General features: G+C 45.0%; 1 protein-coding gene across 1 annotated transcript in view; it reads right to left on the bottom strand.

The window, feature by feature from the left end:
- The window catches only part of nf2a (NF2, moesin-ezrin-radixin like (MERLIN) tumor suppressor a), a 47,273-nt gene that overhangs the window by 14,988 nt on the left and 6,950 nt on the right, over positions 1-25,335 (bottom strand). Inside the window, exons 5-7 of the mRNA XM_028033584.1 lie at positions 19,875-19,943; positions 19,625-19,707; positions 18,005-18,080 (exon numbers count right to left, since the gene is read on the bottom strand). Coding sequence (XP_027889385.1) covers positions 18,005-18,080; positions 19,625-19,707; positions 19,875-19,943 — 228 coding nt within the window. The remainder of the gene's footprint in view (positions 1-18,004; positions 18,081-19,624; positions 19,708-19,874; positions 19,944-25,335) is intronic.

Raw genomic sequence — 25,335 nt, 5'->3', positions numbered from 1 at the left:
ATTATGACCACTGTCCGTTATCCTGCAATAGCTAGCCCCGCCCACTTCATCACAACCCTCCGGGGCTGACTACTGACCAGTTCTCTGTCTAACAGGTCCGGAAAATCTCTAAGACCTGGGTATTACCCTAAAAGAGATCTATAAGAGATAATCTATTTAAACTGGTGTCGAAAGCGATTCGTCTAGCTCTAACTACCTCCAATCCAGAAGTTACGACCCTTTTCAGTTAAGAAACAGTCAGCTGAGTAGCCCTCACAGCTGCGTAATTCCAATAACCACTCCTGTTAACGGTAGCTCGCTTTCTAAAATATAACTTGCTCTTGGAACCGGCTAGATTAAATTTAGTGACTTGGATGTAAGTCCCTGGGTCATTATTTTACTCTCACCAAAGGAAATTATGAAGCCTCCTCTTTACTAGAACCATGTACATTAGTTTTACCTTTATTAAAAGAACTGAAAAATGAGTAAATGACTCAATTAATTCCAATGTCCACCAACCTCATTAGAATTTTAGAGTATGAATTTATTAAGCCAGCTTAAGCAGGGATATGTGACATACAAATCAATAATCAATTGTATATAATTCAAGAGCAGTGTAATAAGATCAACATGTACAATCATACCCTACTGTCTCTTTTCCCTAACCTATGTCGCAGATTCTGAGATAGCTTTTTAGGAAGCAAGTTCGACTCATACCCAGTTGGTGGTGGATCTTTAGCAACAGGAACGTCCGAAAACCTTGGTCTGAATCTTTGTCCTTTGTGTGGAAAATCCTCTTTAGAATAGAAGCAAAGTAGAGAGGGTTCAATTGTTTTGAAAACCCAACTCCTTATCCCTCCGGAACCTTTGTCTTTTCTCCAAGTCTGTTGCAATGTTTGGGTTGAGGCAAAACCGACGATCGAATCAGGAACCCGGGTTGGACGATTGGAACTTGTCTCCTTTGGCGGCAAGAAGCTTCAGCTTTTCCCGTGGCTCCAGGGTGTGGTCTGCTGTTGTTTCCTCGATCTGCTTCTTCTGTTAGCTCTACTTCGGTGCCGCAGACAAAGAACAAGAACTTCTCCTTTTCCGTCTGCTTATATACAGTTCTCTGCCATGTATGTGTATGGGGAGTACGGCCCCTCCTGTCTGCTGGCTGGGATGGAAAGTACCGTCCTTTCCTCAGCGTGTTGTTCTTAGCCAACCATACCGCCCCACCCATCCTGTGCGTCTGGCCATCTGTTCAGAACTGCTTGCGACAGCAGGAACTCACAAGTTCCCCTTCTCCTTTTTCCCCTTTTCCTCCTAACATTAAAACTATGTGCTTTTCTCTGATTAACTTTTAAACACAGTCAAATATTTAAAAACAATGTGCTGATTTCCATTAAGCATTAATCATAAGCATTAATCACCACTTTCACTTATTATAAATCATCAAACCGTAATCATTTCATTGTTGTCATGTTATTACAGATCATGATTCGTACACTTCAGAATCATTCAGTGATTACTTACATACAGTCATTTTACCTATTGTGTTCATCCATGTTCAACTTAATCATTATCAAAACACTCAATCATTATAGATCAAAACACAAGATTGCTTTATTTCCTTCAGGCCTTCATGCACCTTTTTCTGTGTGTACCTGGATAGATCTCAAACCTCATACCAGTTTTCTTGACACCCCCTCCTTGAGATCGGACGGTGCATCGCAGAAAACACAAAGTCCTAAGTCAAAAGAGGTCAAGTCCATCACCGCAATCCGCAGTCAAGATGTCCTGTTCGTAGCAGGCAACCGGAGATGATGATGGAGTCCAGGTATCCACAACCTCATACTCCGTCAGATTGGACGGCGGAGAAATCCAGCACTCGGCGTCCAACTGTGGACGAAGTGGAGATCCTGCTGATCCGGGAGGGCTAATGTCCTCCAGGGAAGATTGCAGAAGCGAAGACAGATCCATCTCAGAGTCTGGCAGTGTCGGTGGGTTGTCACAGAATCCCTCTAACTCAGTCAGCAGATCCTGAAAATCCATATCGGTTGAAGGTGGATCCGGTGAAGGAGATGACACGAAGAGGGTGTCTTCTGTCTGGCACGCTTGGTGAGATGAACTGAGAATCTCAGTTTGGGTACCTTTTCTGTTAGTCGCACTGCTGGTTTGGCATCCGACATCGATAAACATATCCGGCGACATGGGACACGCTGGTGGAAGGTACTCGCCCACTGCCACAACTCGTCCATCGAGAAGGTGTAGAGTTGGCAGGCATTGTCGAGTAAGCTGGTGCTCCCATAATTTCTGGATCACGGGCAGCAGGAGTCCCGTGTGCATTGGAGATGTGGTAAGGTCGTCGTCTTCTTGGCCAAAGGCAGAGGTCCACACTATCTTGTGCACCCGTTCCAGGGATCGAGATGTGGAGGCCGCTATGTAAGGCAAATCTCCTTGCCCTGTGGCGCAGAGAATTGCCGTTACATCGGTGATACGGCTGCTCACGCAACGGTGACACCAGCGGGAGGACGATGCAACCCATATGAATCCATAGGACTCTGCGGCGATCCCACATCCCACACAGCAGGTTGGTGCCTGAGAAGAAACAGCAACCTAGGTAACTTCACGATTAGGGGTTTCGGATTAACAATAACACAACGAATATGCAAAAGCGAAAGCGGAGAGTGTAACTGGTTTAAGCTCGTGTGCCTGCTTGGGCTGCCAGCCAGGGAGAATTAATCACAGGAACCGGAATGTCGTGATCTGGAGCTGGTTCGCCCCAATCATAGACATGAGCGGAATCATGGAATATTGCAGCATAGGTCATCATCCATACAACGATGGCTAGGTCTGAGGTTTCCTGAAGCCAGTAGAGGACCACCAAGATCCCCCAAACCGTTGCCCAAAGAGCCAGAACTATCCACTTTTGTAGCCATATGCGCCTGCTCTGACCTTTGATGGACAAGGCTTGGCGCGCTAAGTAGACGAGGATAGATACTGCGAAGAGCCCTTCTAGAATAGCTGTGAGGATCTTAAGTGGGGCGGTTCGAGTGGCTTGACGACCCCCAAAGACCAACTCCAGTATCAGGGCTGTGGTGTCGGTGACGAGCCATAGGCAGACCACAACGCCCCTGCGCCAGTTGATGCGGGTACGGCCCATCAGGTAACAAGCGAAGAGGGATGAAGCTAACCCCCATTTCTGGAGGATGATGGGTCGTAGGATAAGCTTGACATATCCTTGTAGCGCAACGAAGATCCTCATAGGATGTCCCCTGGGCCAGGAACCAGTGTGGCAGTAGAGTACCCAGGCCAGGGTAACCCCTAAGTGCTCAAGGGTACTCACTTGAATTGGAGCAAAAAGTGAGTTGGGATTCGATGTGTTGGTTGAAGAGTTAGATGTCATGATGTCCGATGGTGGTTCTTTTGGTTCCGATGTTGTCGGCAGCTGCAGCGAGGATTGAATGGCTCGCAGGCACACGGTAGCTGTCTTTTATGCAGAAGCAGGCTCCTCCTTCGGGGGGAGGGGCTGGTACTCCCTCTTTTTGCAACGACAAAGTGCTTTCAGCCACACCTCCAGGACGACTTTGCCGACGATTAAAGCCACGGCCACACCCAGTAGGCCCAGGATGTATGGCCACAGCATACTCAGCGCACTCAGCAGCCATTGCTCAACAATGTGGAGGCCCCCTTCCACCACACTAGCAGCCTCTTCGACAACCTCGGTGATTGCGGTCACGATGGTTGCTCCCATAGTTTCATACCAGAAACAGTCGTGTTGGTCCGCTCCTTCGCCACATTTCTGCCAAATCTCCTTAGAGATTGTGCAGGTGAGGTTGGAATACAAAAGATTAGGTCCAATCCAGTCAAACCCGGGGTCTACTTTCCCATCACATATACTCTTTCGGAAAGCATGTCCTTCGGCGATGGCTATAAGGGGGTTTGGGATGAAGGGAACTGGCAGACCCAGAATACTCTTGCGCTTCTGGAGGTGGTAACCTAGGATTGCGTCGGTACAGGTCTTTCCGCTCACAATAGCCCTCCGCCATGTACCATTGATTTTGCGCCAAGTAACTTCTGAAGAGTGAGTGTCATACTCATCGGCATAATGTTGTTTGCAGTAGCTCTCCCAACCTCGAACCTCATGGCAGGGTCTTCTGGCTAAACTTATGACACACTCAAGGACTTGTCGCGTGTTATTTTTACAAGTCATGCGCCAGGGTCTGGGGTTGACGTAGTTTTCAGGTCTCCAAAAAACCCCAGGCCAAATCATGCGGTTCTTAGAATAAACTGTGGCGAGGTATTGGTACTTGATCCAATAATTGGTAGACTCACGGAGACAGGGTATAACCCAGGCTTGAAGTTCTTTTTGCTGAAGTCCCCACCATTCCCAGTCCCAATTCCGAGAATAATCCTCATACCAGGCCCGTAAAGCCCATTTAGCGGTCGGAAGGACGTCAGGACTAGGGCAGTGATACCTCCAGGTGGAATAGAAGGTCTTGCTAGTTTGTACGAGGTCACATCGTGGTGACGAGTGGGTTTTCACCCAGCAAGTGTTATTAAGGCTATCAAAAATACTGCGCGCAACACATTTGTCAATCTTTGCAAAGTCGCCTTTAGGAGCGCTCAGAAGGTCATCAGGAGTTGGAAGGGGTTGAGTACGTAAGTTGGCAATGTGAAAGTCATCTAACCCAGCAAGAGAGCGAACTGCTCCCTCGGGGAAGTCTCCCTCAAAGAACGTTTGGTCTTTGGCTATATATGTCCATGGGAATGTGTTATTTAGCCAGGTTTCAATTTCTGTCCGTATTGATCGTACAGAGTGCCAGAAATCCGACCGGTATTCCTCTACAGCTGTGACAATATAATTTTGGCCCCTGCATTTGACAAACTTATTCCAGAGGCAGGCATTTAACCACCTAAAGTGGTTCCTATAACAATGCTGCTGGTCAGATTGGTACATAAACCGTGTTGGACCTTGTCGAATCAGGAAGGCCGTAATGTTAGTCAAACTGTCGTTGGGGGGCGGCCTCGTTGCCCAATCGAGAAAGTCGTTTCGGGAGGTGCTGTTAACCCGCGATCGCTCTGTGATGTTGACATCCTCTCTGCAATTTAGGTGATAGTCGCCCCAAAACTCCCCTCGTGGGAGCCAGGCCCGACAGCCTGAGGACCTGTGCGGGGCCGGGTATACTACTTCGGTATCCCAGTACCCCTGGTTCGGCAACAGTAGTAGTGATCGACAAGCCATGTTGCAATGCCATTCTGGAAATCCTTGATCCGGATGAATCCAGTTACACCTGATGGTCCGTCGTTCCTTGCGCTGTAGAACCCGTATCCAGCAGAGCGCTCCGGTGTTGAGGAAGTCATAGGCGTAGATCTCCCAGGTCCGATTCAGGAGGTCGTCTAGAGAGGAGTCGTTCAATTTGTAGGCTCGGCTTTCCACATACTTTTTGCCGTTTTCTTTGGCGAATAATCCGGTTCGATTCTGGGCAGAAGTTTCGTTGTCCCATGGCACAAAAATAGCCGTGGTGCTTGTATTCCAGCAGTTGAAGGTGGCATACTTGGAATGTCCATAAGTGACCTTTGTATGCGTAAGGTACCACGGTCCAACTCCGATGAAGTAGAAGATCGTAGCGAGAACAGCAGCAGCAAATAGCAAAGCAAGAAGCATCAGCAGCCCTTTCAGGCAAAGGGATTTTCCTGTTATCGTAGTCGTTTTCCGTAGCAAAGGTTCGTTAGAGGTGTCCGAGTCGTCGTCAGTGTCAGTAGAGCTGTCCGAATCCGATGTTGAATCCAGCCAACCCTGGTCTGTAGGCTTGCGCCTCATGCCGATGGCATCCATCCTGGCCAGATTAGTGATTCTCTGGGATCCGGTGCATCAGGCGTTGTACAAATTTTTCTTAAAGCCTTGATGCAGCCTTGTTGAGCAGGGTTCTTCGCAACCCGTCTGGTGGCTCTTCTCTGTTGCAAGGCTGTAATTATAGGAGAGGGGTAGGGTAAGTCGGGCTCCAACCCCCTCCACACCCACTTCCAGTGGAACACCCTCCAATAGTGCGGCCGAGGAAACGGGCCTTGGGCGGTGCCGTTTTTCAACGCCTGGTCATACCAAGATTCGTGATTGTACCCTATTGGGGCGGGTACTGAGATGTAGGTGTACAAAGGTTGCCCATGCAAAGTTAGTCTGGTGCGGTACCCCCAGGTTGACGGGGTAAAAGTCCTCTGGTGTGGTGGATTGGGGTAGACCCTGTCTATTTCCAATTTCAATGGAAGCCTGGTGTTATTAAATATATAACATTCTGGATTCATTTCCCTCTTTACTATGGTTTTTGCCATACTTGGTGATGTGGTCCAAATAATCATGTCATTAAGTGAAATCTCACAATACAGTCCTTGCAGTGGTTCAAGGTAATGGGGACCCCACCGTATCCGTAGTTCGATCCCCTGTACCCTGTGATACACTGTATTAAAAGTCCATGGCAGAGATCTTGGGCTCATAGGTGAAATTGATGCATAATGGACCGTGTTACTGGACCCTCGTCCTTGCCAAGCAGGCGGTGCGGTAGGGATGAATAAATGTGGCTTCGTTGGAGGGGGTGACGTGTACTCTTCACTTTCCCCCACCTTTTTTGTATGCTGGAAATCAGTGGGTCGAAGATATATGAGGTACTTGAGAAAATATGCTTCGGTGAGCGGATTGGAAAGAGTGAAGTCCTCTCTCGGCATATCAAGTAGTATAGAAGTAGTAGGGAGTCTTAGAAACGGACCTTTATCTGATAGTCCCGACGAGACTCCAGCTCCTACTTTGAACATTTTAGTTACAAAAACCTTTGTACCTTTCCGTCTTGTGAGTTTCGACTGACGTTGGGACTTGGCGACTCGTTTTCCCCCTTCCGGTTTATCCGTTAGTCTTGGTTCTTCTTCCTCCATGGAAATGCTGAAGCGAGCTTCTGCCAGGCGTGGGTCTTGGGTTTCTTCTTAGGAGGCTCCGGTTCGGTGTAGGACACGGTGGCGTAATTCTGCTCGTCTGGCACCGCTTTGATGGCTGCTCCGACGGAGTAGATTCCTTTAAAGGGGACGGTGATCATGCGCACTGACAGCTGAATCTGGCAGGAGGTGCTAGGATCGGAGGGCGTACCCGCTCTGTGGGCCACGCCTCCCGGGTGTTGCAAAACTCCATCCCGAAACTGGGACTCCGCTGTTATCCAGTACAGGCAAGACTTTTCCTTAGGTCTTACCGCATTGCTGCCCCACCCGTCCACCTCAGTGGTGTAGTAATACATATCTGAGCAGCGTACCCCATCTTCCCTTGGCACGTCCGGTAAATCCACCACAGGAATTGTGCAGTCATTGATGACTTCCAAAATCAGATGTGCCCATGTGGTCAGCTCCCAGGGGCCTGTCCAACCCCCATTAACGGCTCGGTCTCTGGTGTCATCTGGGAGTGCACTTAGCCCCTCAGCTGATGGTTGGTACGCGTGAGGCCGATGGACACGGAAGATCACAGGGGAGTGGCTGGTGTTCAATGGTGGAAATGACAGGGATGCTCCGGCAGCTTCATATGGCCAGGCAGCATGAACAGAATCCCACAGGACATCATGGGGCCCTTCTTCCCTCCTCCACACCCATGGATCCGCTTCTTCCGGGGTGTTTGGGGGAGCTGAAGGTCCCGGTAATATTATCGGTATGGGGCTCCCGTGATTTGGTTGTACTTGTCCATATGTTCTGTAATATCGCAGCGAGCTGTAAAACCTCGTCACCTGCCATCCCTCAGCCTGACCTGTCAAAGTCAGTTCTCCTCTCCCCAGCTGGTCTTCGCAAGTAGAACAGTGATGGAGATCGTCCCCATCCCAGACGCAATAACAGCTTTTTGGTTCGTCATTCTGCCAGCTCCATTGGGTCTCCAACTGAAGTCGGGGCAGGTAACCTACCCGGCAGTTCCCACAGATGGTGTTGTTCAAAACCGTAACCGGAGAGACGCGGAGATGTTGTAGTATCTCTGCGGTGGCTCCTTGTTGCCTGGGTTTCTCACGGCCCGGTCCCTCCCAGGTGATGGGGAGTGGGTTGTTTACTAAACAAACCGGACAGCGACTTTTAGCTCTTGCCCATATCAGCATCTGTCGCTCCTCCGACAGGACTCCCTTTTTAGCCCAATCCAATTTCTTCAGGGCTCGTCCTGCCCAAATCCCTGAAGGTGTTCTTCTAATTATAACCACCCCTTTCACGGTGGCCAGTCCGATATAGGGTGGAATGGTACATGATTCACTGGCCATTTCACCGGCTTCTGTTTCACTTTAGTCAGGAACCGGCTTGAGCTGCTCAACTCCTTGAATCCCTTTTCTTTTCAGCAATACTGTGTTCCTATCCAGTACTTGCTTGACGATGTCAGTGGTCTCAAACTTGGGTTTTACTGCTGCATTTACAGGTTGCTCTCTTGCTTTGACCCACACGCGCTGTCCCTCTCGGAATGGCACTCTGGGTGTCAGCTTCTCCTTTTTGTCGCTGGAGCTCCGCCCCACTTCCTTCGTGGTGAACGGCCGTTGGTTGAGCTCCATTGCAGGGGCGGGCCTCTCGGCTCTGCTTCTGTCGTTCAGGGCCTGCCCTATTTCCACCGCCTGTGTGCTCCAACTGTTGGTGTTAGCATTTTTAGCTATCCAGCTTTTCACTAACCCTATGGCTCGTTCCACCACTCCGTTAGCTTGTGGGGTATAGGGTGGAGAGTAAACTCGCATTACTCCAAACTTTTGGCACCATTGGTCAACCTGTGAATTACGGAAATGAGTCCCATTATCCGTGCGCAGCTCTTTCGGGATTCCCAGGGCACTGCATACTTGTTCCAGCATGCCGACAACACTGTTGCCGTTTGCTTTCCTGGCTGCTTTTGTAGTTACAAACCCCGACATAGAATCCACCAGCACTAAGAGGTACTTCTCACCTCTTCTTCCTGTTATCCCCATGGGGCCTGCAACATCCATGCAGACTGAACCCCAGGGGACCGTGCTTTTGATGGATAACCCCTCCATCCGCTGCCCTCGGCGACCTGCGTTGTATTGTCCACATACTTCACAGTCCCTTAGCACGCGTTGGACTTGTTTCACTGGGATCCAAAGATCTTGCTCCTCCAGCTCCTTACGGGTAGGTCGTACGCCTGCATGTCCAAGGGCCTCATGCATGCTCCGCACGACCTCAACCACGTACTCTTCTGGGACCTCCCGTCCTCTGGGAGTGTTGTCCCACTTCTCGGTACCGACAAAGACGATCTTTCTTTGCTGGACATAACAGTCCACTTCATCATTCCCACGCCAATGAGCTCCCTCATGCGTGTGTGCTTTTTGATGCTCAACATCTATTTCCAGTTGTAGTTTTAGCTCAGCAATCTTTTTCCACAAGTCTCTGTGTGCCACTGGCTTGCCCTTCGCTGTCTCGAAACCATTTTCTTCCCAAATGGCCAAGTCTTCTCTAAGGGCTTGAGCGCAGTAGTAACTGTCGGTTACTAACCTGGCATTCCTGATTTTCCTTTTCACCAGCTCCAGCAATCCTTCCAGTACGGCCGTCACTTCTCCGGCTTGAGCACTACCGGGAGCTTTTCCTTTCTGACGGCATTTTTCCTTGCCGTCTTGCTTCAGAATAAATCCCCAGTATGCCGACTGGTCGGACCCCTTTCTGGATCCATCGGTGTAGATTGTCCATTCCGGTTGTTTTGGCTTCTCAGATGTCTCTGGCGGTTTCTTCTTACTGGTGGGTTGTGCTGGCCCAATCTCAAGCTCCGGGTCCAGCAGGATGTCTTCCCATCTTCCCCACCGTGTGTTAGTTGCTTTAGTACTTTCCACGGTACCTTTTCTTAGATACTTATGAACTTGGCTCTGTGTGATGACTTTAACTGGTTGTCCTTGTGCTAGATCCTTCAGCACACCCCAGTAACGAGCTAACACCGCTAGCTCTTTCTCCTCCTGCGGATATTTCCTCTCAACAGAAGTCAGGGTGTAACTCCACAGGGTAACCAAGCCTCCATTTTCATTACTCACTTTGATCATGGCATCGTCATTCTCACAGCTGATTTCTGCCACCAGTCTTTTTGACAAACTTCTTGGCTCCAGTCTCACAGCTGCTTGAATGGCTTTTCTCAATTCTTCCAGGTTCTGTTGATTCGCTGCTGTCCAAACCCAGGGTCTTTTTCCATCCTTCTCGTCCTCCTCACTCTTTCTCAGGCATTTGTATAAAGGTTTGGCATACTTCTGATAATTGGGTACGTGGTCCCGGACGTAGTTGCATAGTCCTAATATCTTCTGTAAGTCATTCTCTGACTGAGGTGGTTGAATGTTCGTCAGCTTTTCTCTGTACCCATCTGAGAGTCCCAAGTCCGACGTGACTTGGAAACCCAGATAATTCACTTGGAACTGTCCAAATTGACATTTCTTGAGGTTTAGCTTCAAGCCTGCCTTGGTGAGGTTTTCTACCACTTTTTGTAGTCTTTGTAGGTGTTCTTCTTCTGTGTCATCAGCAATAAAGACATCATCAATGTACACAGTTGCACCTACGTCCCCTAGTACTTCCATCACTGCTGACTGGAACACGTTTGGGGAGTTCTTGTATCCCTGGGGTAACCTTTGCCACACATAGCTCTTGACTTTGTGGGTGAATGCAGTTTTACCTTGCGATTGTCTGGCGATGCGTAGAGAGAAAAATCCATTGGCTAGGTCGATGCATGACTTGAACTTCTTGACTCGAAGAGTTTTCAGCGCTCCTTGGGGATTGATTAGACTGGCTCGGTTTGCTATTGTTCTCCGATTCAGGGCCTTGAAGTTGATAACTGGTCTCCAACCCCCTCCAGCCGATTCAGGTTTCTTCACCGCCTGGATGGGGCTGTTGGTGATCGGGTTGAGCTCCTCTCTGATGATTTCCAGGGCGCTCAGCTCCTTCACTATCTTGTCCATCTCCTCGACTGCTCCCGGATTCAGCGGGTACTGCCGAACAGGTGGATGAACCCCACCTTCGATGTGATGAACAAACTTTGGACCCAAATCCCCACAATCGTTCTTGAACCGTGCCACTTGCGCTGTAACGATGATCTCACGCAGCTTCTCTTTCCCAGCCGGGGAGAAGTCACTCTCTGCGAGCTTCTGTTCTGTCACCGTTGGTATGTCAATCGGTTTGTACCAGTCCTGCTGCCCGGATCCGGTTTGGGTCGGGCCGACTTTCACCAACCTTGCTTTCAAGCTCGTCAGCCTTCGCTCTAGTCGGCGATGTGTGCCTTTCTTTTTACTGAGTTCATCTAAGTCTTTTACTGTGAGTAGATTGTAAGGACCTTTCACCCACACTACTCCTTTCCATGTCCCGTATGGCATTTCTTCTATTTTTCCATTAGCAAACTGAACCTTCAGGTGTCCTGCTGTTTCTAGGTCTTTGCGGGTCATAGACACGTCCGCTCCGGTGTCCACCAGGTAGGGTACTCCCTCCACTTTGGCGTAGATTTCGTCCCCTTCCCAGTAGGCATTTTCTAAAATGACCCGCGACCTGGACGCCATTACTTTGGTGACCCTCCGGCCCCGGCTTTACGGGACTCACGGAGGGCCGTCCTTTGTTCTGGGCTCAATTTCTTATATTCCTCATCCGTCAGGAACTGACCTTTCCCTGGCTGATTTTGTGAAGCCGGCGGGTTGGTCGGTCTTCCTTTTGGTCCTGGTGGTTTCTGCTGGAACGGCCGGTTTTGGAAATTGGATGGTGGTGCTCCCTGTTGAAACGGCCGGCCCTGGAAGTTGGATGGCTGTGTGCCCTGCGGGAACGGCCTGTTCTGGAAGTTGGATGGCTGTCTGATGTTGACCCTTCCAGGTGGCTTGGCTGGTTGGCTAGCCTCCTTCTTCCTTTTGTCCTCGTAGTACTGCTGCTCCAGGTCGAATCCCTGCACTGCCACATCCATCTGGGCCACGGTTGTGCTTCTCACTGGTAGTTTCACAAACACAATCTCTCCTCTTCGTCCCTTTGTCACCTCACGCAGTACCTTCACATACCTCGCGGGAGAAACGGTTTGCTTTAGTGTGTGCCAAAGCGGTTCCAACCGGCTTCCTTTGTCCAGCCGTCCTCTAGCCCTCTTCACCTGGGACTCTTCGTCGTCCATGTCCTCCAACACTAATCTCTCATAGTTGCTCTGTGCTGACTCTGTTCCAACCATCGGGTCCGCAGTCACGCTGGTCAGCCACAACTTTTTGGCCCCTTCGTGGTTGGTGGTAGATAGCACAGTTGGCCAGACATCTTTCAAATACTCCTCATTATTTTCGTCTGCGTTTTTACTCCGAATCACCAGCCTTAGATTCTTTAGTTCTGCGTATGCATCTTGTCCGGTAGTAGTGGCCGGTGGCTGGGCTGACACTCCTTGTGGTCCCCGCGGGATCTGTGGTCCTGGCTCTGAAGACGTCGCCTGCGGCTCCTCTTCATCAGCCGACACCTCGTCCAGCTTCTGTCGAGTCTCCCTGGAGTACTTGTAGGCCGCTTTCTTCAGTCGTCGCAGCATCACATCATACATAATTCCCATGTATGCGTTCCTGAAGTTGGTGGTCAGGGAATAGTGTGCTGTCAGGGTAGAGCAGGATGGTGTCATCAGGATGTTAGCCCACTCCCCGACTGTCGCTTCTACCTCGAGCAGCACCTTGTCTCCCAGCCTGCTGGCCCATCCTGCTGGAATCTGGTACTCTGTCTGACCGACCTCTGGTACATACGTACGCCGTCCGTCTTTAGCCTGTACGGGGCCCCAGGTCACGTCTCTCGCCAGTCTCTCAGAAGAACCCTCGATGTCAAAGGTTTCTATTTCTTTCTTCTTTCCTCGGTGCTGTCCTGTTCGGAGTGTCTTATGCCCTGTCGGTGGTTGCTTTGGGTCGGAGAAGATGCTGCCGTGATCACTCTCTTCTTCTTCTTCAGAATGTTCGATCTCCTGTTGCTCTTCTCCTTCCTCCGAGTCGCTGATGTCCTCATACTGTTGTTGTCGAAGAGGTTCCCTCCTGGGGGAGTTTAGCGGTTGAATCTTGGCTGGTTTCATCGGTTCTACTTCTCTCTGGACCGTCAGCTGCTCATCCTTGACTCTGTCCGCGTTGGGTTGCCTCAGTTCACTGCTGCTTCCCTCGAATGAGAATTCTTTGACGTATCTTGCTGCGTGGGACTCTGGCCCGACTGGTGCTTCCCTTAACTTTATCCTGAGTGGCTCCATAACCTTGGCCTTGCCGGTCTGGGTGGTGTTTGAAACTCCACTCTGGGGTATTTTTAAGGGATATTTCTTGATCTCCTTTGCTGGGTGGCTGATGCGGCATTGTTCCTCCATCTCGGTTGCCATTCGTACACCTTGTTCCGTACGGAGTCGATGCATACGGGGGTCAACCACCACCACCACCTCTTTGAACACAAAGAAATGACTGTTGGTCTTGGCTATGTTCACCACTCCGTTCTCTGTGACCGCCCTGGCGGTGTCTCCTGGCAAATCTGTCGATCTTAGTCCCTGCACGCTCACCATCACCCTTCTCATGCTTTCATTGCTGGCAGTCACCAGGCCCCTTTCGAGTCCGTGCCACATCTTTTTCCGATACTCCTCCAGACTCTCTCCTTTCTTGCAAACATCAATTGGGACCAGGATTACGGCACCGTAAGGGAGACTGTATCCCTTCATTATCACCACGTCTCCTTTAGTTTTTACACTACAGGAAGCTTCCAACACCTTTGAATCCTTTTTGTAATATTTCCCAGCCTGGTTTTTAAGGCTGCGTCGGAACTTTCGATTGTGGATCTTGTATTTGTCATTGGTGAACACAATCAGTCCGTCACCTTCAAGGTCCCATATTCCTCCAATAAACTGATAAATTATGAGCCCGGATTGCAGCCTTATGCTGATGGTTTCTGATGGTATTTTGGCCAACTCTCGGGCCATCCTCCATACATCCGATTTCTGGGTCTTTTTCTTGGGGCGGCCGGGGTCCCACAGCTCCTCATCCGATTCCTCCTCGTCCTCGTCGGAACTGCTGCCCGCTGGAGTCTCCGTAGGTGGCGGTGGCTGCCTTCTCTCCGTGCTGTGGACTCGGGGATGAAACCCGACCCCCAGATCCCGTTGAGGGGACCAGTCCCTGGCCGCTTGCTCCAACTGCTCCTCGGTGAAGCCGTCGATGAGCGATCCCTCATGATTTTCCTCTCCTGACTGTTCAGAGGGGATTTCGTCGTTTCGCGATGATCCCGGTAGAGCTGGGATGTTGTCGTCGTCGTCCGTCAGGTCTATCAGGTCCTGCGGAGCTTGCTTCGGCTGGTTTGTCGGTGTTGTGGCTCTGCTGGGCAGTCGAGAGGGGGCCTCAGCCACCTCCGATTCTGCCTTCTCCGGGGCTCGCTCCTTTCCTTTGATGCTTTTGTAGGTCGACAGCCTCTGCAGGGCTTCTTTACACTCTTTGTATTGACTTACCCCTCTAGCTAGCGGGTTTGTCAGGATCCCGTCGATGCCCGCTGCCAATGTAGCGGTCTTCACTACTCCATCGTACTTTTCAGAGGGGCTGTAGACGATCCTCAACGCACCAGCGGTCCATCCTTCAAGGAGCTCGGCGAACCATTCTAGCCACTCTTTCATTTCCAACTTCTTAGCAACTTTCACTGGGCATTTGATGACCCCCAGTCGGTGACCATCGTTAAGTCGGGAGCAGTAGTATATTTGGGTCTGTATCATGTAGTTTATTATGTCCCGAACCTTGTTCTCATTGGTATTATAATGAGATTCGAAGAAAGCCCTTTTCAGTGTCCCAGTCCAGGAATCCAATCCATCACCGAGTAATATCAACATTACAGGAAGTTGTGATATAGTAGTTTGGGAAAGACAGGTTTGGTGATCTTCCCCGTCTTGGCTGATGTCGCTTGCCCTTTGTCCCTTTGCTGGCTTTTGCAGGGGATCCAGTTCCCCTCTTTCTTCTTCATTCATTGTTGTCTTTGTCTTCGAGTTGCCTATCCCCCAAAGCCTCTCTTTGCGCTCTCGAGTAGGGATGGGTCCAGGCTGTGTTGGCTACTGGCTTCACTGTCTGGATACTATCACTTATCCTCAGTAGAAGCTTTCCCTCACCTGCATGCTATACAGTTACTGCAAGGGTTGTGACTGACGGCCTTATCAGTCACCGTTAACTCTATTCCCTCAGAGTTAACCATCCAAGTGAGCTATTCAGAATCACACTTCTGTTTTTACTGACTTGGTTTATTAGGGCCCGCCTACTTGGCTCCGCCCCACGTTGGGCGCCATGTCCGTTATCCTGCAATAGCTAGCCCCGCCCACTTCATCACAACCCTCCGGGGCTGACTACTGACCAGTTCTCTGTCTAACAGGTCCGGAAAATCTCTAAGACCTGGGTATTACCCTAAAAGAGATCTATAAGAGATAATCTATTTAAACTGGTGTCGAAAGCGATTCGTCTAGCTCTAACTACCTCCAATCCAGAAGTTACGACCCTTTTCAGTTAAGAAACAGTCAGCTGAGTAGCCCTCACAGCTGCGTAATTCCAATAACCACTCCTGTTAACGGTAGCTCGCTTTCTAAAATATAACTTGCTCTTGGAACCGGCTAGATTAAATTTAGTGACTTGGATGTAAGTCCCTGGGTCATTATTTTACTCTCACCAAAGGAAATTATGAAGCCTCCTCTTTACTAGAACCATGTACATTAGTTTTACCTTTATTAAAAGAACTGAAAAATGAGTAAATGACTCAATTAATTCCAATGTCCACCAACCTCATTAGAATTTTAGAGTATGAATTTATTAAGCCAGCTTAAGCAGGGATATGTGACATACAAATCAATAATCAATTGTATATAATTCAAGAGCAGTGTAATAAGATCAACATGTACAATCATACCCTACTGTCTCTTTTCCCTAACCTATGTCGCAGATTCTGAGATAGCTTTTTAGGAAGCAAGTTCGACTCATACCCAGTTGGTGGTGGATCTTTAGCAACAGGAACGTCCGAAAACCTTGGTCTGAATCTTTGTCCTTTGTGTGGAAAATCCTCTTTAGAATAGAAGCAAAGTAGAGAGGGTTCAATTGTTTTGAAAACCCAACTCCTTATCCCTCCGGAACCTTTGTCTTTTCTCCAAGTCTGTTGCAATGTTTGGGTTGAGGCAAAACCGACGATCGAATCAGGAACCCGGGTTGGACGATTGGAACTTGTCTCCTTTGGCGGCAAGAAGCTTCAGCTTTTCCCGTGGCTCCAGGGTGTGGTCTGCTGTTGTTTCCTCGATCTGCTTCTTCTGTTAGCTCTACTTCGGTGCCGCAGACAAAGAACAAGAACTTCTCCTTTTCCGTCTGCTTATATACAGTTCTCTGCCATGTATGTGTATGGGGAGTACGGCCCCTCCTGTCTGCTGGCTGGGATGGAAAGTACCGTCCTTTCCTCAGCGTGTTGTTCTTAGCCAACCATACCGCCCCACCCATCCTGTGCGTCTGGCCATCTGTTCAGAACTGCTTGCGACAGCAGGAACTCACAAGTTCCCCTTCTCCTTTTTCCCCTTTTCCTCCTAACATTAAAACTATGTGCTTTTCTCTGATTAACTTTTAAACACAGTCAAATATTTAAAAACAATGTGCTGATTTCCATTAAGCATTAATCATAAGCATTAATCACCACTTTCACTTATTATAAATCATCAAACCGTAATCATTTCATTGTTGTCATGTTATTACAGATCATGATTCGTACACTTCAGAATCATTCAGTGATTACTTACATACAGTCATTTTACCTATTGTGTTCATCCATGTTCAACTTAATCATTATCAAAACACTCAATCATTATAAATCAAAACACAAGATTGCTTTATTTCCTTCAGGCCTTCATGCACCTTTTTCTGTGTGTACCTGGATAGATCTCAAACCTCATACCAGTTTTCTTGACACCACTTGACTAAGAGTGTGTTGTTTCCCCCTTTGTTGACAAACCCTCCCTGACCAACTGAAATATAGATTCTTCTAGACTCCTAAAAGGTATGCAGTAGCATCTGATCTAATAACAGGAGATCCTTTAAGTCCTGGAAGTAAGAAATGGGGCCAATCTAGACTGAACTGGCTTCTCAAACACATCTCAAAAATCCTTGATTGGATTTAGATCTTTAGATTTTGGAAGCCAAGGCAAAGTCTCAGAACTGATTCTGGTTCTCCTCAGGATTTCCCCCAGATTTATAAGCTCGGTGAGAAGCCAGGCTTTACTTGCACCGCTGACAGGCTAAAGCTAGGTTTATACTTGATGCACTGAACACAATCTTGCCCCTGAGTTGGCCTTGAACGCTGTTGCAGCGTCTGGTCATGGATCTCAAACTTTTTGTAACTTGGTGTGGATCGCACACACCACCTTTCACTCTAATTGATGATTTGGAAAGTCCTCTTACAGAGTAGTTTCACCTATACTTTAATTCACATGATCCCTCTTGAGTGAAAGGTAGTGTGGCCTTAAACAAAATGGATGGATTTAGGGAAAGACAAGAAAACCTAATATAATGAATACTTGCACAAGTAAGTAAGCTCACAAATATTCTAACTTATTGTTACCCATTTTATTATAAATGTGAGCAGCATTACATAGCTTGTTTTAAGATCCATAAGTAGAATTACCTAAAGTTAAAAATATATATATTTTAATGGTATTCTTTGTGTTTGCCTCCTTTAAGACACTATAATTAGTGTTTAGGTATTAGCAAGTTTCTGAGGGAAACCCTGGGTTTTTTTGGGGGGGGGGTTTACCCCTCCAGGGGGTCTTTTGTGGGCTCTATGGCCCATGACCAAAAAATAATTTGTGCTATTCACTTCAACTGTTATCGGTCATGTTGTATGCCTGGTTGGAGAAGTGAACCTGTAAAAACCACCAACCAACTCGACGAACAAAGAAATGGTTAGCTCATGGACAAAGAGATGGGGAAGAATGGAAAAATAAATGCTGGGAGTTTAAAATTGGAATTGGATAAGTATCACTGTATGTATATGATATGAAATAAATAAAGAAGACTGCATAGGAATCCTGCTACTTACTTGATAAAAAATAAATGCAGCATTGACTCACCTTGATTAAAAAGTAATTGACGCCATACATGTCCAGGTCCTGAGCTATTTTCAAATACTCCATCTCAGCTTCGTCCCTGGTTCAATGATGAATGGAGGTAGAAAATGATTGAGGAGAATCCAAAGGTTTGGAGAAAAGAGGGAGGGAAGGGGATAAAAGGAGAAACAGAAGTGGAGAGGGAAAACAAAGATCAAACCTTGCTTCATTTATTTTCTGTGCAGCATATGTCAGGTTATGAGATATGTAAAAACTTTGTCACAAAGCCCTTGCTAGGGCAAAAAAAACACATAAGCACAGAAACAACACAAACACAGCTCTGTATCAGATTTCAGAGGTCATGTTTGATGGAACAAGACTTTTTCTTATGCCTTCAAGAAAGTAAATATTGCTGGAGAGGAAACGCAGGCATTAGTTATCTTTTCTCCCAGCAAGTTGGCCAATTTCTGAAATGTTTGGTTCAAATTAGCAAAAAAGAAAAAGACTTTTCTGAGAGTCTGTTTGGTCTGGGTGATTAGAAAATGTTATACTTTTCAAAGATTAACTGAGAAAGAGGGGATAATGCCAAGTAAAAAAAGATTAGACACTCCAATTAAAGACTGTATCAAAATAAATTCACACAGAAATGTTGGATTTATGCAATGATGTCTAGAGCTGAAAAGTGTGTGGTTTCTCCCTACAAATAACATGTAAATAGAAGGTCAGTCAGTCACTTTGATGTGGTGCTTGGAAGTCAATCAGGTTCAAAATGCAGGTAGACCAGTATACTGATGAGGGTTTCCCATCAAAACAAGGTGATTGACTTCCTCCCACTGCCAGGAGCATCAGTGAGATGCTTACATTGTTTGCTTCAAAGGACAAGCTTACGAAAAAAAACTGTGCAAAGTGAACGGGACTACCCCACAGGCTGTGGTAAAACATGTTATACTGTGCTTTGTATTCACATTCCATGGCATCTATTTCACATTTTGTTGTTTTACAGCCACAAATCTAAATGTATTCTACTGGAATTTCATAACAACGTAAAAGCAATTTTGTCCATTGTTTCTTGTTTTTTTTTAATTGGTCCCAGTCAAATTTCCCTGGATTTGCCTCCATCTTCAAAATTAATTATGGCCAGTTTCCCTGTCTCTGCTGAAGAAGGGCATTCTCACTGCATTTGTCATGAATAGAACCTCCTGTACCTTTTTCCAACAAGTTACTCTTCCATAAAGTTTGAGGTAGAGTAATACTTATCAGCAGATTCTCTCATCTTAGCTGTGAATCTCTGCACCTCCTGCAAAGATACCATGTGGCTCTATTTTTCACTACTTCTAATTTACTAGACCAATGACCTCTATTTTTGTAGGTTTGTTTTCAATTGCATCTACAGCTGATACACTGCACTAAGTTAAAGATCCTAACTGTGAATATCAAGAAGTTTATAATGTAAAATCACCAATTATTCAGCTTCCCATCAGAATTACTCTTGTAAAATACTTTGTCTTTGCACGTGAGTGGACGTTATTTCTGCACAAAACCAGGTAAGTACCAAACCTTCAGCACATCCGGCCTGAACTCAAAACTTAAAACTGTGCTAGCAGTAAAACTTCAGAGCAGTCTATTCATAAACAGCAGTTTTACTTTGTTCTGCCTCTGTGCTCGGCATAGCATGCTGTGATCCTCTCCTCCCACATTTCTGCAGTCATCTGGTACAAGTTAATAACCTGAAATGGAAAAAGACAGACATAAATATGCATAAATGCTCACAGACAAATACAGTATATTTTAAAATGCCACATACTGTTCTATCTAGGCGGTTGGCAAGATAGAATGACAAATATGTCAGCATCCTATCTTATGAGTGACAGTAAGTAAACCAGCAATCACTCACCCTTTTTGGAAGCAGTTCCTCCTCAGCCAGGAAGCCTGGTTTGTGAACTTCAGGGTCATACTCTCCGTACTGTAAAAGAACACAGACAGGCCAACTGATCACTACGTTGTCTACAAAAACAAACCCAACACTCTTCTCTCCCTTTATTCTCCAAGTGTTTATTGGTTGATGTTTTATGAGGTAAATTTATGTCCGCTGTGGCATAAATTACATAGTAAACATTGTTTACTACGCACTGTGAGTGATGCAGTTAAATATGGAGGTCTATGGGAAAACAAAAGTAGTCTACAACTAAAGTTACTTGGGTATATACTGGAGTTATCTTCAGCTGTACGGGACTATTGTTTACAAGAGGTTTTAAGTGTTACCTCAAACTACCACACGTCCAGGTGGCTTACATATGCTACTTATGACTGTTCATGTGTATTCAACCTGTAAAAATATACACACATGCCATTTCATTAAGTTGAGCCATAATCACAGCCCTACCAAGCTTAAAAATGCTAAGACCACAATCATTTTTGTTATATATATACTGTATATATACACGTATATATATATATATATATATATATATATATATATATATATATATATATTTATTTTTTTATTTTTATTTTTTTTATTTATTTTTTAAGTTCTCAAAGAGAAATCATAATCAGTCAAAAGCAGTACTGCCAGTTCAAAGCTTTACAAAACCTGAAAATCAAAAACTGGCCAAACAACTCTGATCAGCTCTTCTCTATTAAAAGCACATTTTTTCAAATGGATTTTTCTATTTAAAACATTTAAGTTGGTTGCATTAGTGGGGGAAAAAATTAACAATAACAAATTTATCCAACAAAGAGACCGTCTTGGAAACTATTATTTATGGATGATCGTACAGTACATTGTGTTAAAAACGACAAAAGAGACAATAGATTACGGATTTAAGTCACAGCATTATGTTTTACAAAATATATTTTGAGTTTATATTTTATTGTATTTTTATGTAATCATTTGAATGTTTTGGCGCTTTGGAACCCACTTGAGGGTTATGGGGTCTTGAGATGATCTCAAGAAAAATAAAAGATGGCCATAGGTTTGTCAGAAATTATCAAGTTTGTGTCTGGTAATTCTGTTTATAGCTTGTTCAAGTTCTTTGTGTTGCCATTATTTCCTTGCTAAATTGGCTCATTAAAAATATTTACTTCACCCAGTGATAATCTGGGTCTCAATCTCTGTTACTGTTATCTTGTAGGTCAATAGCTAGAATGTTAGCGAACCACTGGTTTTGAGTTAATTAACAAGTGAAACAGCATAAAAACAGACTTAGGAGACCCCATTTTAATAAAAACCAATTTACACAGAGTGTATAAAACACCAGGGTGGTGACCATGTCAGCTTAGTTTCAGAGGCTTATATAATCGGATAAATCTTTTTAGTTTTCCATCATCATCTTATTTACTCACAGGGTTGTAACCCATTTATTTCTAATTGCTAAATAATTGTTCATACAGTAATTTACTGAGGTAATATAGCATTACTAAATTCTTTTGGGAGAAATAGGGTGGTACTTTTCACCCTCTGGCATCTGATTACTCTTGTAATTTGAAAGTGAAATGTGCCAGAAAATTTCTGAGAGCATCGTCACCAAAGGACAGCCTATCAGTGACACCCAGTTAAAATACTGACAACTGTATATCCACTAGATAAAACAATATTCACAGCCCTGTAAAATAAACAGCACAACCATAAGAAAGAAAGATTCACAAGCACAGAATATATTCAGACCAAAAGATAACAATGCATTGGGCATATTTGCTAACCACATGGCTTTTGTGCTCCGGATTCTGGCACACAGAATCTACAGCAAAACAGTAAGAGTTTATGTGGGATTTATGTATTCTTTTGGTATGAGCTCTAAATAACTCTGAACACTAAAAATTATGTTAAAGGATTTTCTATGTACACAAAAAGATAATCATATTGTGTACAAAAGAAAAAAAAAAACTACTTCAAAGTAAACTGGGCTTCAGATTCTCACAAGCTAAAAACATTATACTAATATAAGGTTCTGTCTTGTTTAGATGACTTAATAAGGACACCAATTCCAACAGTTCTATTGAAATCTATTATTCTGTCATATTTGTTGCCACTTGGCCAATCTTGGTCTGTATTGCTAAACCTTACTGCAAAAGAAGTTACCTCTTGTGTTTTTAAACAGCAGATGACTCATCTCTGATGACCCAGAAGAGATCAAATCTGAGCTCACAAAATAAACTTACTGGTAAAATAATGGCTAAATAAGAAACACTTAAAAACATGATTGTTCTTTAATAGCAGTGTCAGTAGATAATAGCAATACACCTACCTACATGCTCAGAGAAAACCAGTTTGTCCGAGCATTTACCAGAAATGTCAATAGACAAATATCCTGTGCAGTTAATAATAACATGAGGTACTTTAAACTGTAAAAACAACCTCCTGAGCAACATTTGCATAAATAGCAATTTGAAACACTGGTTATAATAAGTTCTCTGTTTTTTGTTGACTCAATTTGTAAGGTTTATGTTGAAATGCATCTGGTTCAGTTTTGTTCTTTGGACAGTACTACTGCATATTACAGTGTGAAGCAGACTTAAATACATGAAACAAGCTACTCAGTTGCCCAGGCAGTAAAGAAATCACAAACCAAAACACTGTGACCAAGGATCAAGTTTTCTTTTCATCAAACTTAAAAAGCTAATTTTCAGGCTGTTTGTTGGCCTGAAACATACAGGTATGGCTTAACATTTTGCCAAAAAGACTAAACCTGACCAATGACGTGGTGGTCCGTCATGATAAGTGGACAACATTTCAGTCAGCTAAAAAATTTTTTGAGGAAATCCAAGGTTCCTAGGTTCAGAAACAGAAATGCTCATTGGAACTGCAAAAGAACTAAGTGCTACGTAACTCTACAGACAGTCACTTGGTATTTCAAATGTTGAAATGCAGAGCACGCTTGTTTAGAGGGCAAAGCTTCGTCTTTCAAAGAAACATGGCAGCAGAATATTAGTCTACAAAGTTACATTTTGATGAACGAAGAGTCTTGTAGAACCAAGTTCTTTGGAAAGACAACAAAGTAAATGTGCATTACCCCATTTGGAAAACCAGGAACAGGAATCAGCACAAACGCCTCAGAGTAACTGTAAAGCATGGTGGTGTAGAGATGATGATTTGTGCTTATTTTTTGGCCACAGGACTTTAGCAGCTTGTCGTCATTGACAGTAAGCTTCTCTGTACTGCAAAGCAGTCCATCAGTTACAGTCCAGATTTCAACCTGACAGAACTGTGGCAGCTAAACTGAGCGAATTTAAGAAAAATTCTACAGAAGAGAAGTCCAAAGGTCTTCCACAATAATGTGAGAGACTGGTAAAGACATATAAAACAAACTACTGCTTGTTACTGATGCAAAATGTAGCTGCCTTAATTTTGCAGTAGTTCTAGAAGTGAACTAAAATGGCAGTTTTTTGTGCTTCCATAAACCATTATTTGAGGTAAATCAACTTGACTTTGTAAGAGAGATTCAAACTTTTGGTAATGATTGGACAGTACCGCAGATGTTGTTGGAACATAGTCTGACCACCAAGCTTAATGGTTTTATTGCTCACTTCAAGTCAGAACTTGTGCCCCACATAAAGAAATGCCTCAATGACTGCCTCAATTTTTGGATTTACAAGAATCAAACAAATGAATTAGCAGAAACAATAAAGTCACACCATTCACAGCTGTTCCAAAGGCAACAGTAATTCTATTAATACTTTTGTTTACAGAATTACTGAACCGTTAACTAAAAATATTTATTGCCGTTTTGATGTTCTAATTTAATGTCTTTATAAGAATAGAAGGTAAAGCAGGCAACAACATAAGAAATAAAAAAAGATATCTTAAAGTCTTGAAATATGATTCTCTCTAGTGCCAACTTCAGGTTGGCATCATTAAACAGAAGTCACAGCACTAAAGTAGATTTCACTGTGTAATATATTCTACTTCTCTGGTGGCACAGTGATTCTGTTCAAAAACAGATCATGAGGAGAAAAGAAGAGGCTGCCAAACACCTCTCAACAGCTGCAGTGCTTAACAAGAACCTGCTTCCCCTTTACACAGCCGCTTTAGTCATACTGACTCTAATCAAAGCTGACTGTTGATTAAATGAAAACAGACTGGGGCCTTATATTTGTGCTGTTTACCAGTCACAGGGTGCAGACACCAAGAGGCACATGGCACAAACTGATGTGCGGGTTTTTCTCCATCCACATGCTTGTTTTCACCTGGGCCTGTTAAATTGGTACAAAAAAGGCAAGTCTCTGGGGGATCCAGGCCAAATCTTTTGAGACAGAGCTCTGGTGTGACTAAACCATGCCTGCCTGTCAAGAAGCTGCATCCCAGTCCTCCTATGGTTTTCTAGTGGATTTCAAGAAGGTAGAACCTTTCAAGCAAAATGTCTGAAATTGCTGGAGGTTTATTATCGGAGTTTTGGTGGTGGTCTTCCCAAACTATAGCTAACTTGTTTTATCCCAAAGAAAGACAGTTTTTTTTTCTTTCTTCCACCAACAACATGGAACAACCTACCCCAATGTGTTGGGTATGGATAACCACTTTGTTTCTAAACCAAAACTAAAAATAAAATAAAACTAGTAATTTTGTGCATTGATTTTATCGTTTCATGTGTGTTTTTATCCAATGTACATCTTTTAAATTTTTCCCTGTGTAAAGGACTTCGATTGAAAGTCCTTTATAAATAAATGTGTTGTTGTCAGTATCAGTATTCTTATTAATTATCTAGATGCTGAAAGCATCTGACTTCATCTAGAGCAGGAGTGTCCAACTTCAGTTCTCAGAGGTCGATGTCCTCCAGGTTGTAGATGTGTCCTTGAAATTTCGACAATCATTATCAGAACTAGGAAATTAAAAGGTATAGTATGCTCCATAGATCCTCATCAAGACTTCGACAGCAGCGATCTGGATCAGCCGAGCTGATTTATGACTTTTCAAAAGAAAATCCACATATAAGAAGCATATGATAAAAGGAGGCAGTCTTTTTGGATAGCTACAAAAAAACTTATAAGAGCTGTTGCACCTAAAATCCTCCCGGTGCAGAAAATGCATAACAAAAGGACAATATTAGAAAACCAGATTAATACAAATACGTGAGTTATGCATGACATGCAGGTGAAGTTTTGAATGGCCGGCACAGAAAAATAAAGATAGACTAAATGAATGCACAGCTCTTGTTTAATTTGTTGACAGTAGAGTTTTCTTATAAGTGGAGTACTGGTAAGAGGAAATGACCTGAAGTGTATGACTGTTAAAGGGTTGTAATAAAACAGTGTTAAGGAGTGCCAGGGTAATCTAGCATGGCAACAATGCTCCTCTGAATATCTCTATTAAAAACTCTAGATAATGTGATGATGGAGGTACATGTCAAATGTGTGAGTAG

The sequence above is a fragment of the Xiphophorus couchianus genome, chromosome 12 (genome assembly GCF_001444195.1).
Source record: "Xiphophorus couchianus chromosome 12, X_couchianus-1.0, whole genome shotgun sequence".
NCBI classification, from domain to species: Eukaryota; Metazoa; Chordata; class Actinopteri; order Cyprinodontiformes; family Poeciliidae; genus Xiphophorus; species Xiphophorus couchianus.
This window is presented reverse-complemented; position numbering and strand designations above follow the sequence as displayed.